Source organism: Enoplosus armatus, chromosome 13 (assembly GCF_043641665.1).
Source record: "Enoplosus armatus isolate fEnoArm2 chromosome 13, fEnoArm2.hap1, whole genome shotgun sequence".
Lineage (NCBI taxonomy): Eukaryota > Metazoa > Chordata > Actinopteri > Centrarchiformes > Enoplosidae > Enoplosus > Enoplosus armatus.
In genome coordinates this window covers 24030561-24045419 of record NC_092192.1, presented here as the reverse complement: position 1 = coordinate 24045419, position 14859 = coordinate 24030561, and the positions used below count along the sequence as shown (strand labels likewise).

The window sequence follows — 14859 nt, the reverse complement described above, 5'->3', positions numbered from 1 at the left end:
ACATCCAACGAGCCATCCATGTTTTGACGTTTCATCTCAAAACCTTGCTCCCTAGGGTCCTCACTTGTCTCAAAAGGTTTGACAGCATCTCTGGCCACAAGCTCAATATTAATAAGGGTGAGCTTTTTCCTATAAACATAAATGTGAGTAACTTTCCACTTTCAGTTGCACCCTTTGAACTAGCTTTGGATGAATTTAAATACCTCAGAATTACTGTCACGCGGAAATATGCCAATTTGTTTAATAAGAACTCCCAGGTTTTCAGTTATATTACTGGGCTGCCAACATCCACAGCAACCTTTACTGGCCACAAGGCCATTGTGGTCCCAGTGACTGGGTTCCTACATGGATACAGATAGAGGAGGCTTCCTACAAACCATCATCCCTGACAGCATTAGTCTGCTCCCTACTAACTTTGATACCCAAACATCCACACTGTAATCCGGTAGTCAATCAGTCTTTGCGCATTTGGACGCAGTTCACATCCCATTTTGGACAATCATTTCCATTGTCCTCTCCCTGCAATAGAAACCCAGCATTTCCTCCATCATTGAATGATAGTGTCTTTATGCTCTGGTTTAAAAAGGGAATTAGAACATTTAAAGACCTGTACATAGGACGTTTACTTCCTTCTCCCAGTTATCTTTAAAGTTTAACCTCCATAAGACCCATTTTTTTACCCAATATTTTCAGATTCTCTGTGGTAATAGCTGGTTCTCTTCAATTGGAAATCCAACCATCCACCTACTACTATTAACTGGGTACGTGTACTGGGCAATTACTGGGTAATTTCAGCAATATTCATTGCGGCTGTAGTAAATATAAAACCAGGACAAACAGTTTGAGATGATGTTATGATGTTACACACTCTGGTGCAAGTTGCGTTGAAACGAATGTACGTAACCTAGATAAGGTCTGTGTTGGATTATGGCAGTGTAGCATATGGATCAGTGGCCAGGTCCCTTATGATGTAGGATTCAGGCACAGGCATTGAGAGAAAACTATGTTGACCAACACAAGACATTCATATTTACAAATGGAACCAGAGACTGGGCACACAGGTGCTGCATTCTTCATCCCTCACTGTATCAGACCATCTTTCAGTGTACACAGCTGAATTACTCGGAATATCGTTAGCATTGCAATGGGTGGAAGAAAATAACCAACCCAGTGTTGTAATCGTAGCAAATCTTTCATATGCTACTCAGACTACGTGATAGGGGATTGGATATCTCCTTCCTTTGGGTTCCTGCTCATGTAGGGGTGGAAGGAAATGAGAAGGTTGACATATTGGCTGAACAATCATTAAAACGACAGTTAACCGACATACAAGTACCGTTAAGTAAAGCAGAGGTCAAAACTATCATGAAGGATTGTGTGTGTAAAAAACCTGGCAGGAATACTGGGACTTAAGTGACACAGGAAGACATCTGTACAGCGTTCAAAAACATGTAGCCATTAGGGGAATATGAAGCGTTGGCCCAAAGGAAGAGATGGTCATTACTCAAAAATAGCACATACAGGTTTAAATCAAACACCCAGAATAGGCAAGCGCTCGACTGGACTATGCACTCACTGTAATAAACCGGAAACTGTACTGTTTATACACTATGTACTGATAGATTGCATAGGTATAGGTATGATGGAGAAAGAAGGGAATTAATATCAGTACTAAATGGTGGAAAACATGATATTACACTGGAGAATCTGTTTGGAAAGACATTATTAAAAGTATGCAATCTTCTAATTCATTACTTAAGAGTAACAGGAATAATCGACAGAATTTAATTAATTAAATCTATTTTATTTCATTCGTTTTGTTTTGTTTTCTGCCAATCTACAGCGCCACGCTCCAGTCCAGTAGGTGGCGGTAATGCGCCTTTACGCTGGTTTGCCAACCGCCATTAAAACTCAAAGAAGAAGAAGACGAAGAAGAAGAAGTCACTTTGTGCATAGATATAAAAACGTTTTGTACTGCTTAATCACGTCTGTCATCCGTTATTGAGGTACTTAATTACTTTTAAACATATACTTATGCTCCTCGTCATAGCACTGCGTCTTGTCGTGAGTTGTGAAACGTGACCTCTTGTTAGCTAACTTACCGTCAGCAACCTGTTGCTAACTAGCCGACTAGCTTTGCTTTTCCTCGGATTAGCATTGCTGCAGGGTACGTCACATTCCCAATTACACAAACGCTGTCAGTAAAGTTGTGTAAATATCCCCGTTAGCATTCGGATAAATTAATTTAACACTAGTAGCGTTAATGAACTTTGTGAAGTTGCTATAATAACGTGTGCTCCTCGATTGAAAAGAGTTGAATAGAAAGAATAGAACATTTGGCAACAAAAACTATTCTGTTTTGTGTAACTTTAACTTTAATTTAAAGGTTTGTGACAGCGTGCCACATACTGAAAATGGCTTTCAGTTCTGATAAACTGAGCCTCCGCCGTTGCTTAGCAACCATTTGGACTGGTTTCGTTAGCTGGCGTTAGCGTTACTTCTTAAACTAACGAAGCTCGCCACACTTTTTCGACACAAAGTGGAACTATAGCCGCCTAAATACCTTGAGCCAACGTTAACGTAACGTTACCTAATCGTCGGCCCTAAAGCAACAGCGAGGACAATAAAACCAGGGCCAGTAACAACGTTCGTTAGTCCTAAATCCAGAATGAATAATGAAATGTAACAGTTGCATAACGGAAAGACACTGCTACCTCTCCATGGTTTCTCAGCTTATTAGTTTATTCACCCACACCACAAGACAGCTGATGGAAATCCACAATAAAGAAAGATTTTAACTTTCCTGTTACGTATATCGTACAAGTATCTCTGCAAATGTTAAAAGCATATATATATATATATATATGCTTTTAACATAGGAAATCTATTTGCATCTCAGTGTTGCTCAGTCCGTCTCTAAAAGAGGAGGAGGTTTTATAATACAAGTAAAAGTAAGATGCTTTAACTAGAAACTTTGTTTTATACAGGTGTTGTCGTATGATGATGGCATTCACTTTGTACCCAAGGGAGATGTCCCAGGACCCTGGTCGTGATCCGGTCTTCATGGAGGCCATCGACAAAAACATGCGTGTCCCGGAACGCCTGAGTGTCGGCTCGGGGCACCAGTGGCAGGAGGAGAAGGGAGAGGGGGCCACGAGGAGGCCAGAGGAGCCTCCACCTGCATACACCATGCAGGTCCCTGATCGGCTGACCTACGCAGGTAGGTTCTCAAATGCTCAACTGGTGTGCAAAGTCTGAACAATGTATGGAGGGCAAGAGCTTTGAATGTTTGGTCAATTCCACATTTTTCAGAAAAGTTCAGAAAATGTTGGTGAACTGAAAGAAAAGGGCTACACATTTTTAGTGATATCAGAAACGCGTTTCACTTGCACTGTACGCACCTTTATTTTAGTGGATACTGATTCTTTAAAATATGCCTGGATTGGCAGGATTTTGCGGCATCTCTATTGAGATCACCAGTATTACTGTGAAACTGTTTGGGGAGAATGTGGTTGGAAAAAGTCAGTATCATCTGCCTGATATGAGTGTCATACAGGGTGTCTACAAGAACTTTACAGTGGCTGTAATCAATATTTTTATAATAATAATGTAGTGATGAACTTACAGAGAATTATCAGCTCCAATCATGAAAGGGCAGTTTCTGGTAAAGGTTTCACGTTTTTGGTAAATATATAGAGTATGTTCATATGTTGTCACTGCGTTACTAAATAAAATTGGACTTTTGATTTCCCAATCATATTGTTGAAACCTGGTTTCCTTGTGTTGGTTGTCCAAAATGGTATTAACATGAAATCCATGTAGTTGAGACCTGAAACTAGACATTTCATCGTGTCTTCTTTCTCAGACTTTTGTTTTAATGTGTCCACCCACAGAAGCCCCTGATATGAGCCCCAGACCTCTATTCACCACATCCAAACCGACTATCTGCAGCCCTCAGGGTCTGGAACCGTGCTGGGAGAGTCCATCTGGAGAGGTCTTCTACAGAGAAGCGCTGCAGGTAGCTAGGCATGAGGGTTGAGAGTTGCAAGTAGTTTCCACAATGAGGAGGAAAATGTGGCTCTTTATTTCAACACAATGAAGCGCTGTAGTCAAAATGGTAAAAGGCTGCATTTATGTAGTGCTGTACAATTTGCCTGTCATTCACCAATTCACACACTCACACACCGATGGCAGCGAGCTACAATGCAAGGTGCTGGCTAACCATCAGGAGCTCAGTGTCTTGCCCAAGGACTCTTCAGCATGTGGACGGGAGGAGCAGGGGGACAAGCCCAGTGATTAGTGGACGACCTGCTCCTCCTGAGCCACAGCCGCCCTCAGAGGTTGTGTATGACGCTAACTCGTGAAGAAAAGCTTCTTAGAAATAGAAGCAACAGATCCATTGTCTTCAATAACATTTCCCCGTGTTTTGAGCTGAAGATCATTTAAAACAATATGAGCCCCTCTTGTGAGAAACCTTTTGGAAATGGACGTTTTAAACCTAAAACTTTGTCTCTTTTTGTTTTTTCGGAAGGACATCATTCAGCATCCCTAAAATCTACACATTCTCACCAAACAACAGCTTTGAAATGTGTTGGTTTTTTGTATCTTTTGCCCTACTGGTTAGAATGCAGGGCTGTGAAGAAACAGCAATGTCTGCCTCCCAGTGATCTACAGTATGTTGTAGATGGTTATAGGAATATTCCAGTACAGTCTTACCAAGATTGAACGATAAGTGGTACATCCAGTACAGAGACAGACTGGAGACTTTTTACTGTAAGGTTATGGTTAGGAATAACATCTGCAATATTGCTTAAGAAAACAGGATTTGCATAAAGCCTTTGTGGTTGATTAGACTAAGTTCTGTTTAACTGTGATCACAGTCATGATATCAGTAGGTGAAATGGCTAGTAGAGAGAGACAACCCACGTAGGTCATTATTTTTATTTTTTGTCTTGTTACCACCGGCCCTGCACAGAATGCAGCTGGTCTTTCTGCCCACCCCAATCCACCGTCCAACACTGCTGTGATATAGATATCGTAGTGTTATTTTCTGTTTTTTTATGACCAATTTTAATCGGAATCAGAAATACTTTATTGATCCCCGGGGGGAAATTGTACAGTACCGGTGCTCCCATTCAAGATTAGAAAGTAGCATAATTTAGAGCTAAAAGAGCAGGTGTTTCAGAACCCTACAGATGTGTCACAGCTGCCTGATATGTCTCTTCCTGTATGACAGAGTCCCATACGGAGAACTTACAGTGACCAAAGCTTCCCGTCTGGCATGCCAACCCATCTGAAAAAGGCACTGGCGCTGCCCAGACACCCATCCAGCTCGTGAGTACTGTAGGATTACCCATGCAGTTTGTGTCAGTAGTATCGTACAAAGTCTTGAAAGTTTGGAAAATGCTTAATTTTAACCGTTATGCTTTTCAAAGTTAGGAACATGCTTGAAATCGAATATATTCCTTGAAAAAAAAAGTTTGATTTTCAACATAATCTGGTGTCTCATCTACACAATCATGTAAACCAACAATCCCATCACCAAATTGTTTTTTTGCCTCCCAAATAATCAAAGTTAATATGAACAGCTGGTAAAATAAACAAAGTGACAATATACATTGATTGCTGTGCATATAAAGGAATTCTGTAAAGTTTTATTTTTCGCAATTGCATTTATAGTAACAACTTAAATGTGATGATAAAGGCTGAGTCTGGAAATTTTGGTGTAGGTACCTTGAAAGTGCTTGAATTTGACTCTTAAAAAGCTGCATGAACTCTGCAGACTCGTGTAGATGACAGCAACATCGTCGTTGTTGGTGATATGACCCATCCAATATAACTACACAGGAAAAGAACCTTGTACCTTCTCAAATTCATAGACTTTATATAAATAAATAGAGAAATACTTTACTTCACTGAACAGAGAAAGGACTTCAAACCTGAAGCATATCCTGTATTTGAGCATCATCTCCTTCATTCGTCTGTTGTGGTCTTTGTCAATGCAGTGCGTTTATCCCGCAGATAATGGATTCAGATTCCCAGTAAGTATGTTTTCGTGTAGTTTCTCAGATTGTACATATCATGTCATAGGAGCTAGGCGCTCTGTTGTAACTGCTGCAAGTTGAGCCAACCTGGAGACATTTTTGGTTAGTTTCCTTTGTTTGATCCACAATATGCCAAATATGCCAATAGACCACTCCCACATTGCAGCCATGTGTCCAAATCAAAGCTGTCAAGAGAGAAACCATTTCAGGGTTGGATGTAGCTGCTGTAAAATGTATGTGGGAGTGATGGGGGATTGGTGGAAATGTAGTGTTACGGGCGATTCATTGGCCTAGGGCTGTGGAGGCCTTTTAGTCTCCTCCTGCATATATCTGTATTCGTGCAGGGAGAGCCAGGGTGGTGCTCTACTTTTTCAGGGCCTCCACTCGAAGCCAATCAGGCAGCCACAGTCATGTGAGTTTCACTAGAGCTATAAATAACATCTGTGGATTCAAAGATACAGTAAGTGTACAGTCACTGGTCTGAGGGGGGGGGGGGGCTTCGTCTGTGTGAATCATTAGATAAACTGCAAAACAGATTCAGGTCAAAGCCATAGACTGTATAAAGACGGACGACGCGTCTCCACTTCCCCCCACTGTACAGAAAGTGCCATACTCTCCCGGATACGACTGCTGCTGTCTTGCGCTGGTGGCGTCATTCGGAGTCTGTGCAGTGGTGATCGGGCGAGTGGAGCCAGTCGAGGTCCCGCCCACCCCAATCGCGAGCACACCACAGTCAATCTCAGCTGTCAATCATGACGCCTCACTCCATTTTTATAGCATCAAATAACTAATTAAAACCAAACGTATTAGAAAAACGAACACTTGAACGAACTTCAGGCTTCACTTATGGGGGGTTGTCATGTCGTCCATCTTTATATACAGTCTATGGTCAAAGCACAATGTGACTGTCCGGGTACTCCAGTGATTTAATAGCACACTGTCATAAAGTTAGGGGACTTGCAAAGGACAGATTAAAAAAGAATGGTCAAAATCGAGCAGCAGCAGCAGAAATATCTTGACTCAAGCTCCGGAAAACGCTGGGCCCTACATAGGGTTGCAAAATTATGGGAATATTCAAGGTGGAAACTTTCCATGGGAAGTTAACGGGAATTCATGGGACAGTGTTTCCCACAGGTTGAGAATGTACTTGGAGGATGGCGTGGCTTGTGTGTGATGGGCGGGCTCAGTAATAAACCAGTCAATAAACTAGCTGTTATGTTAGCTAGCTAGCTAACTTACCCATACATCATTTTGCACTGACTGTTCAGTTTGGTGTCGAGGCTAACACTACTAGCTAGCCAGTCCAACTGCCCTCATAAGTTAAAATAAGATGTGTAACGTTAACATTAACACATTAAATATGACATTGCATTCTTTTTTTTCCAATACTAGGGGTGTAACGGTACACAAAATTCACGGTGGTTCTAAAAGGCATCAAATAAAGGGACTCAAAAAGAAGTTTAATGTGTGCTCTCCCTCTGGTTACCGTGTTTTGGATGATCTACAGTTTGTCTTAAACTTCAAAACTTATTTTGAAATCTGAAGCAGTGCGGCGGCTGAATGGCAACAGTTCTTTGTCCCATGTGCCATTAGCTTGTACCTTCCAAATAGTCATTTTTGCTCGATCTCCCCCCGTCTCTCATCTCCAACCCTCCACTTACTATTCTACTCTCCACTCTTCCTTTTACTCTCCCTCGTTTCCTTACTGCCCCCCCAGACCCACCTGATTCATGCTATCCTTTCTTACATTGTTCACTTATTCTTTCATAGTCTCTTGTCTTAATGTGATCCTGGTGATGTGTGTTGCCTCCCTTTTTAATTCTGGTCCCCCTCCTTCCCCTCTGTCCTCCTCCCTTCACTTCTCCTCACTGGCAGCAGTCGAGGTTCAGGCCATCGTCTCCACCAGCACTCCACTGCTTCTCTTTCCGCCCAGACCAGCGACCCTCAGGGCCAGGCCCAGCCTCTCCCCACCACCCCCCTCAGCCTTTTGTCTCCACAGTCCATTCTACAGGTGGCCAAACAGCTGGGCCTGCAGGCCTCACAGCGCCTCCTGCTGACGGTCAGCCAGAAACACAGGTCTGAGCCATATTTCACAGCTTTCAATGAGTCCCTCACTCCATCCCCAAAATATTCACCTGTAAATGAGAAGCACTTTTTTTTTTTTTTTACTTCTTTTTATATCCTTTGTGCAATCGCACAGTATAGTGACATGTTCAAAGACACAACGCAGGCATAAATGTCTTTAGGGGGCATCCTCTCAATGTCCATACATAGTTCCCATGAACAGGGATGAATAATGACTTTTGTCCAAGAACCCAGAGGAAACAGAAGACTATACATTATTACAAATAAATAAATAGCATGCAGGCCTCAGCCAGGAGACTGTGATTATCTTCTTGGCAATTAGAAGAAGGACTCTCAATAGTAATATCGGATTATCTTCTACATCTCCTGGTAACATTCCTAATATAAAGTACGATGGTTTTAATGGCAGTTCTATATCTAAACATTTTTTTAATTTCTTTTTGTATATTTTGCAAATATTCTGATCATTTAGGACAGTCCCAAAAAGTGTGTGTGTGTGTGTGTGTGTGTGTGTGTGTGTGTGTGTGTGTGTGTGTGTGTGTGTGTGTGTGTGTGTGTGTGGTCTCCTACTAGCACTAACCCTTTCTCCAGTGCTTCCATTGCACCCTTCAACTTGAACTGGTGATGGTCATTTTTTTAAAGTGTTTTTTACCCATTGATTGCTAATTTCATTTACTCTCCGGGTATCTTGGTTCAAGAATGGGATTGTGGATTGATTGGTAGAACTCAAAAGTGTTTTGTAGCCAAATTCTTGCACAAAAGGGTGTGTTTTTCATTGGGCGGCATGATCTACACACAGTTCCAGGTATTTAAAAAAAACAAAAACCTCATGATCTAAAACTACATGCACCACTACTTAATGATACTCTCTGGAAATGTGGCTCATAAACGTACTTACAGAGTGCTGCAGGAATGAGTCCTAAAACCTGGAAATGAGTGAGCATTTTTACACTTCCTGTTCCCTCGTCTCAAAGGGTTTTTTTAATGTTTTTTTTTGGTGGGATGCTTGAAATAAGGTCTGTTAACACAAGCATAAGATATTTCAAAGTTTTGTTCTACGACAAAATGAAAATTAAGCTGAATTTTGAAGCTTTTACATGTCTTAAAAAAGGCGGGTTGCTAACAAGTGGCTAAATGAGACCACAGAGGTTGTCGGCGACATTAAACGTCTTCGTGCCGAACACGGAAAGTCATCTACTCACTAGTCCACCTTTACAGCCTCATTGTGTTTATACTCTATATCTATCTGTCTATATATCTATATCTATCTATATTCTCTTAAAAGTTAAGCTTAGTGGTGGCGACGTTGAAGTAATGCGACCGTGGTGCAGTTCGTTTATATCCTGACGTTGGCTTTTTATTCCATTTACGCTCCGAAAATCATGAAAGTGGTGTTCATTAGTGAAGATTATCTTGCTGAACAAAATGTGTAAGTATCATAAACTTTTGTTTTGCCACAGAGCTTATTTTCTGCAATAATCCAAAAATCCCATGGAAAAATCCCATTGGCTTTTAGTCGAGGGAACCAGGGCAATTCTAACTTTCGGGTTTGCCTACGAAAATACGGCATCCCTGCAGCACTCTATTTTGCTTAATGTATTAACACTCTCCATATATCCACAATTCTTAAGTTTTCAACCTAATTTTTTTTTTTTTTTGCAGCTGATGAATTACTTACTCAAATGTTTGTAAATAATCTTTCTATGTGGAAAACGCCAACATGCACCTGCTTTGCTTTAACTTGGAATGTGCTCCATGTGGCTCAGCGGTGTCAACAAATGCTTTCTAGGGACGAATAGTGTGACCCTGCGTCCCATTTTAACCAATATCTGCTTCTCATCGCGCACCTCGTTTATTTCTGTTTTGCTCTAACATTTCACCCTCTGCAAGCCGCTGAAATCCGTGCATTGTCGGGAGCTTGGTTACCTGTCATGTTGTTGGAGGTCCTACAGACAGACTGTAGTTTCTCTTTTTTTCTTATTGGAGTGAAGATTTAGCAGTGAAGAGAGGCCACCACCAGCAAGAGTCGCGACCGAGGTGCCTGTTGCAGCAGCACACGTGGAGCACAGCAAGAAAAGGTGACTGAAGGGAAAAGTGTGTGTTTATGTGCCAAAAGAACCCTCATGCTTGTGCTGCGATGTACTCGGCCAAACTGTTGAGCAAAATCTTTCCTCTTGTTTTGGAGTAACCTCTGCAGTGATGGGCCCCGTTTGATGAAGCGGGTTTAGTGAAAACTATTGAGTTTAGTTAACCCTGAGATGGAGGTGACTGTGGTAACAGCCGCAGTGAACCTAACCTGCTCGCTGGCAGCTTTTCTTCAACAAGTTTCTCTCCGTCTCCTTCTGTTGAGCCTGAGGAAGTCTGTCAGACACCGCTTCATTTCCTCATTCATATGGTCCTTATCAAAGTGTGCATCGGAGCGCATTCCTCTGCACAAGTTTACGTCTTTAGATCAGTCATCAAGTTTACAATCAGAGGTCCAGAAGTAAACTATGTCTCATCTGTTTTGATCTTCATCTTCAGCTGCCGCCGCCTGCATTGTGTCCCTGTCACAGCTGTTACAGCTCATAGTTGTGGTTAGATGCCTGAAATAAGGTCTGTGGTTAACACGAGGTTAAGAGATTTCAGTGTTTTGTTCTACGACATAAAATACATCAGTAGATACCCCACTTGTGAATTTTGAAGGTTTTACATGTCTTAAAAAACTCTCTGGAAATGTGGCTTATAAATGTACTTATTGAGTGCTGCAGGAATGAGTCCTGAAACCCGCAAATGAGTTAGCATTTTTACACTTCCTGTTCCCTTGTCTTGAAGTCAATGGATTCTTTTAATGGGTTTTTGGTGGGATGCCTGAAATAAGGTCTGTTAACACAAGCACAAGAGAAGTTTTGTTCTACAACATAAAATACATCAGTAGATATCCCACTCGTGAATTTTGAAGGTTTTACGTGTCTTAAAAAAGGCAGGTTGCTAACAAGTGGCTAACAAGTGGCTAAATGAGACTACAGAGGTTGTTGCGGGAACATTAAACGTTGTCATGCCGAACACGGAAAGTCGTCTACTCACTAGTCCGCCTTTACAGCCTGATTGTGTTTATACTGTATATCTATCTGTCTATATATGTATATCTATCTATATTCTTTTTAAAAGTAAAGCTTCGTGGTGGTGACGTCGAAGTAACGTGACCGCGGTGTAGTGAAGATTATCTTGCTGATCAAAAACATGTAAGTATCATAAACTTTTGTTTTGCCACAGAGCTTATTTTCTGCAATAATCCAAAATCCAATGGAAAAATCCCATTGGCCTTTTGTTGAGGGAACCAGGGCGATGCTAACTTCCGGGTTTGCCTACAAAAATACGTCATCCCTGCAGCGCTCTATTAAAATGAATGGTACCGAAACCTAACATTAGCATACTATATTTGCAGAATTGTCTCTATATATCTCTTATATGAAGCAAGGCATTAATGGTGTCATTTCACTCTGAAAGAAAGTATGCATTGATTAGTTGAATGCATTCTTACACAGCAAGAGGACTGTGGATTTTTGCCTCCCATCACTTCTATTGAAATTGCTTTAAGAGGGAAATCTGTTTGTGGTCCTGTCCACACGGACAGAAGGAACAAAGTCTCATTCAGTGTACATGCAGGCCTGTGAGTGTTAAGACAGACTTGAAATAAATGTGAACCCATGCTTTTAAGTGGACTGGGTTCCAGTTCTGACTGCTGCTGTTCGTTGTCAGACGGCAACAACTACTTCCTTTTAAACCATTCTATTTCACTCCTTGTTCCATTTAGTGTTGGTATTCCGTTGAAGTTTGGTTTGTGTACGCCAATAGAGCTTGTTCTCTCTTCCTGTCCTTGTTCAGGACAATGGAGAACTGGAGCCCAGAAGAAGAGGGAGGAGCTGCAGTTGAGTTCATCATCCTCAGGAGACAGGTAGGCCGAGAAAACCCGCGAGCCTCTCCGTCTGCCTCCTGCTCGGTTTTAGCATTGTTTGTTCATCGTCACTTTTCGCGTCTCTGTCTGTCTCCCTGTCTCCCTGTCTGTCTGCGTAGGTGATGAAAATGAGTCGCCGCCTGGCAGCCCTCGAGAGGCACAACACTGAACGGAGGAATACTGAAGTCGTCCTGTTCTCACTGCTTTTCTCCGCCTGCCTGCTCAACGTCTGGCTGTGGATCCGCAGATAACACACACACACACACTCACTGTGTACACACATTTGTTTGACTAAACTTGTGAGGACCCACGTTCATTTCCTCAGTTAATTAACTTCAGCAGCTGTGCAGAAAATGTTTTAGCAATCGAGAAATGTCAACCGTAAACGTCCGACTTTTGTGTTTGTCACTCAGAATCAAAGACCGACGGCTTCTTTCCAACATCCGACAGTCAATAATCATACAGGGAGAAATGAATTGTAGAAGTGGCACAGAGACCAATTTATACACCGACAGTAACAGGAAATAGACCCAGAATGCAACGCAGCAGGTTAGGTTGGGTTTAATGAGGCAACTTTTTTGGGGGGAATCTCTGACTGACCACCACCATACGGTCATGTCTCTTTCCACCTACAGATGAATATTTAACTGAATGCATATTTTCTGGGGTGTTGTTCAGAGGCATTCTGGGATTTGTAGGAATTGTTGAGGCAAAAGCTGTGAGTAGTAGTCCACTCAGTGTTTATTTTTGAAATCATCGGGGGGGGGGGGGGGGGGGTCGTCTCCTCCAAGGTCATGACAAACTGCCGTCAGTCACTTACTTTGTACAGTAATCTGAAAAGTTTACTGACTTCATTAAAATGACGCAGTGTGAACAACATGACATGATAATGTCTATCACATCAACCCTGCTGCTCTCTTCCTCAATTCAAGCCTAATGTCAAACAAAGTCTTAGTGGAATCTCAGTCCAATCTGTAACCTGAAACTAACCCCTGAAATATGTGAGATTTGGCCTAAATGCCCTCACTTAGTACAAATATCCATCCAAAAATGGGTCCTCACGAGAACCGCCAACAAATGTACACACATACACATGTAGTACTTACATAAGAGTGCTCGAGGAGCTGTGGTCTCAGACAGTGAAAAGGGCAAAAAGAATCCTTCCATTAGCTATACCTGCTTATCCTCGGGGGTCGGTGGAGGAGCCAATCCCAATTGATACTGGGCGAGAGGCGGGGTGCACCTTGGAAAAAAAGGTCGCCAAACAATCCCAGGGCTGACACCTAATAGAGCGCTGCAGGGATGACGTATTTTTGTAGGCCAACCCGGAAGTTAGCATCGCCCTGGTTCCCTCGACAAAAAGCCAATGGGATTTTTCCATGGGGTTTTGGATTATCGCAGAAAATAAGCTCTGTGGCAAAACAAAAGTTTATGAAACGTACACGTTTTTGTTCGTGTATCTACTGACGAATTTTATGCCGTAGAACAACCTTGGCATCTAACAAAAACCCCATTCAAAAAAAACCATTGACTTCGAGGTGTTAAAAATACTAACTCATATCCGGGTTTTAGGACTCATTCCTGCAGCACTCTGTTACAATGTTGTATGAAGGTAATGCTCCCACGACAGACTAACACTAATCTCAAGTATCACATCAGTAGTGTACAGTAAGTGTAATGACTGTCAAGGTATTTCAAAGGTGAAATGTTATCTGAAGTGTAGCTTTTGTAGATTTCTTCATGCCGCGTTAACACTGCGGGATGAAGGAGTGATAACGCCGTATACTGTTCCACTGTTACTGAGAAGTTCAGTGGCATTCATTTGTCAGGCTGAATTGTCCACATTTAGAAACTAGCTGCAGATAATACTTGGAGACAGATTGTGTGTGTGTGTGTTTGTGTTTTTCTTTTGTTTGTCTGCAGTGCACATTTGATTGGTTGAGGTGAAGCTCTTGTGTGAGGGTTAAATATTACTTTTTGTCTATTTATTTTTGGTAAAGCTGTGCCATTATTCCTCAGTGTTTATTTAATAAAAGTAGATTATCTATTTAAATTTAGCGCTTTGTGGTTTATTTGATGGTTGCATGAGCCTTGATGCAAACACACAAGACGTAAACTAAACACCAGCAACAACCTTAAAGTCTCAGTATTCATTTATTTAACAAAAAGAATTCAATTAATACTAACTTAACTCATTTATGAAACAAACATTTGGAGACTGTTTTTTTTGGGAGGGGGGTTGTCAGAAGAAGTATACAGAAAGAATACTAAATGACTTCATACAATAATATAAGAAACTGTATGAGATGAATGTTGTAGAAGAACAGATCATTAATCAGAAAATAAATTGCTTTTACGTGAGTTGTGATTGTACAGCAATGACAAAATTGCATACAAGGCGATACAAATACAATGCAGGCATTGACATTTTTTTTTTACAGCTGGTAAACACTGCAACACTGCAACTCCTAACTTTTATCTTTTCAGCATGAGCTTCAGCTGGCGCAACCAGTCCCCTTGAGGAAAACTTCACAGCCGTTTTGAAACGAGCTTCTCTTTTGCCAGGCATCCGTCACATTACGGGAAAACCGCACATTCAGGAGGTGCAGTGAATGACAGCGGATGGTAGCTCCACATGCACACAACAGGCAGCAATGCTTTTAATCACTGAAGTGCCAGCACAGGAAAATATATATATATGACTAGTGCCTGGTAAAGACAAAAAACAAAACAAAACACGAGTCGTCTGTATCGTGGCAGGTGTGGAGGCACTTGTAACATGATGGGACTCTT

At 41.7% G+C, this 14859-nt stretch overlaps 1 protein-coding gene across 3 annotated transcripts; it reads left to right on the top strand.

Moving 5' to 3' along the window:
- The first annotated feature begins 1927 nt into the window (after window positions 1-1927).
- On the top strand, window positions 1928-12792 carry LOC139295720 (mitochondrial fission factor-like). 3 transcript variants are annotated; one of them, XM_070917970.1, is made up of 8 exons: window positions 1928-2006; window positions 2988-3220; window positions 3894-4018; window positions 5237-5334; window positions 7923-8120; window positions 10121-10207; window positions 11997-12066; window positions 12186-12792. In XM_070917970.1, the coding sequence occupies exons 2-8, from the start codon at window positions 2998-3000 to the stop codon at window positions 12315-12317; spliced, it is 933 nt and encodes a 310-aa protein (XP_070774071.1). In that variant the 5' UTR covers window positions 1928-2006; window positions 2988-2997; the 3' UTR covers window positions 12318-12792. The 3 variants fall into 3 exon arrangements, with proteins under 3 accessions (XP_070774071.1, XP_070774069.1, XP_070774072.1); XM_070917968.1 differs by having other exon boundaries at window positions 7920-8120; XM_070917971.1 differs by having other exon boundaries at window positions 1981-2006; window positions 3027-3220; window positions 7920-8120.
- The last annotated feature ends 2067 nt before the right edge of the window (window positions 12793-14859 follow it).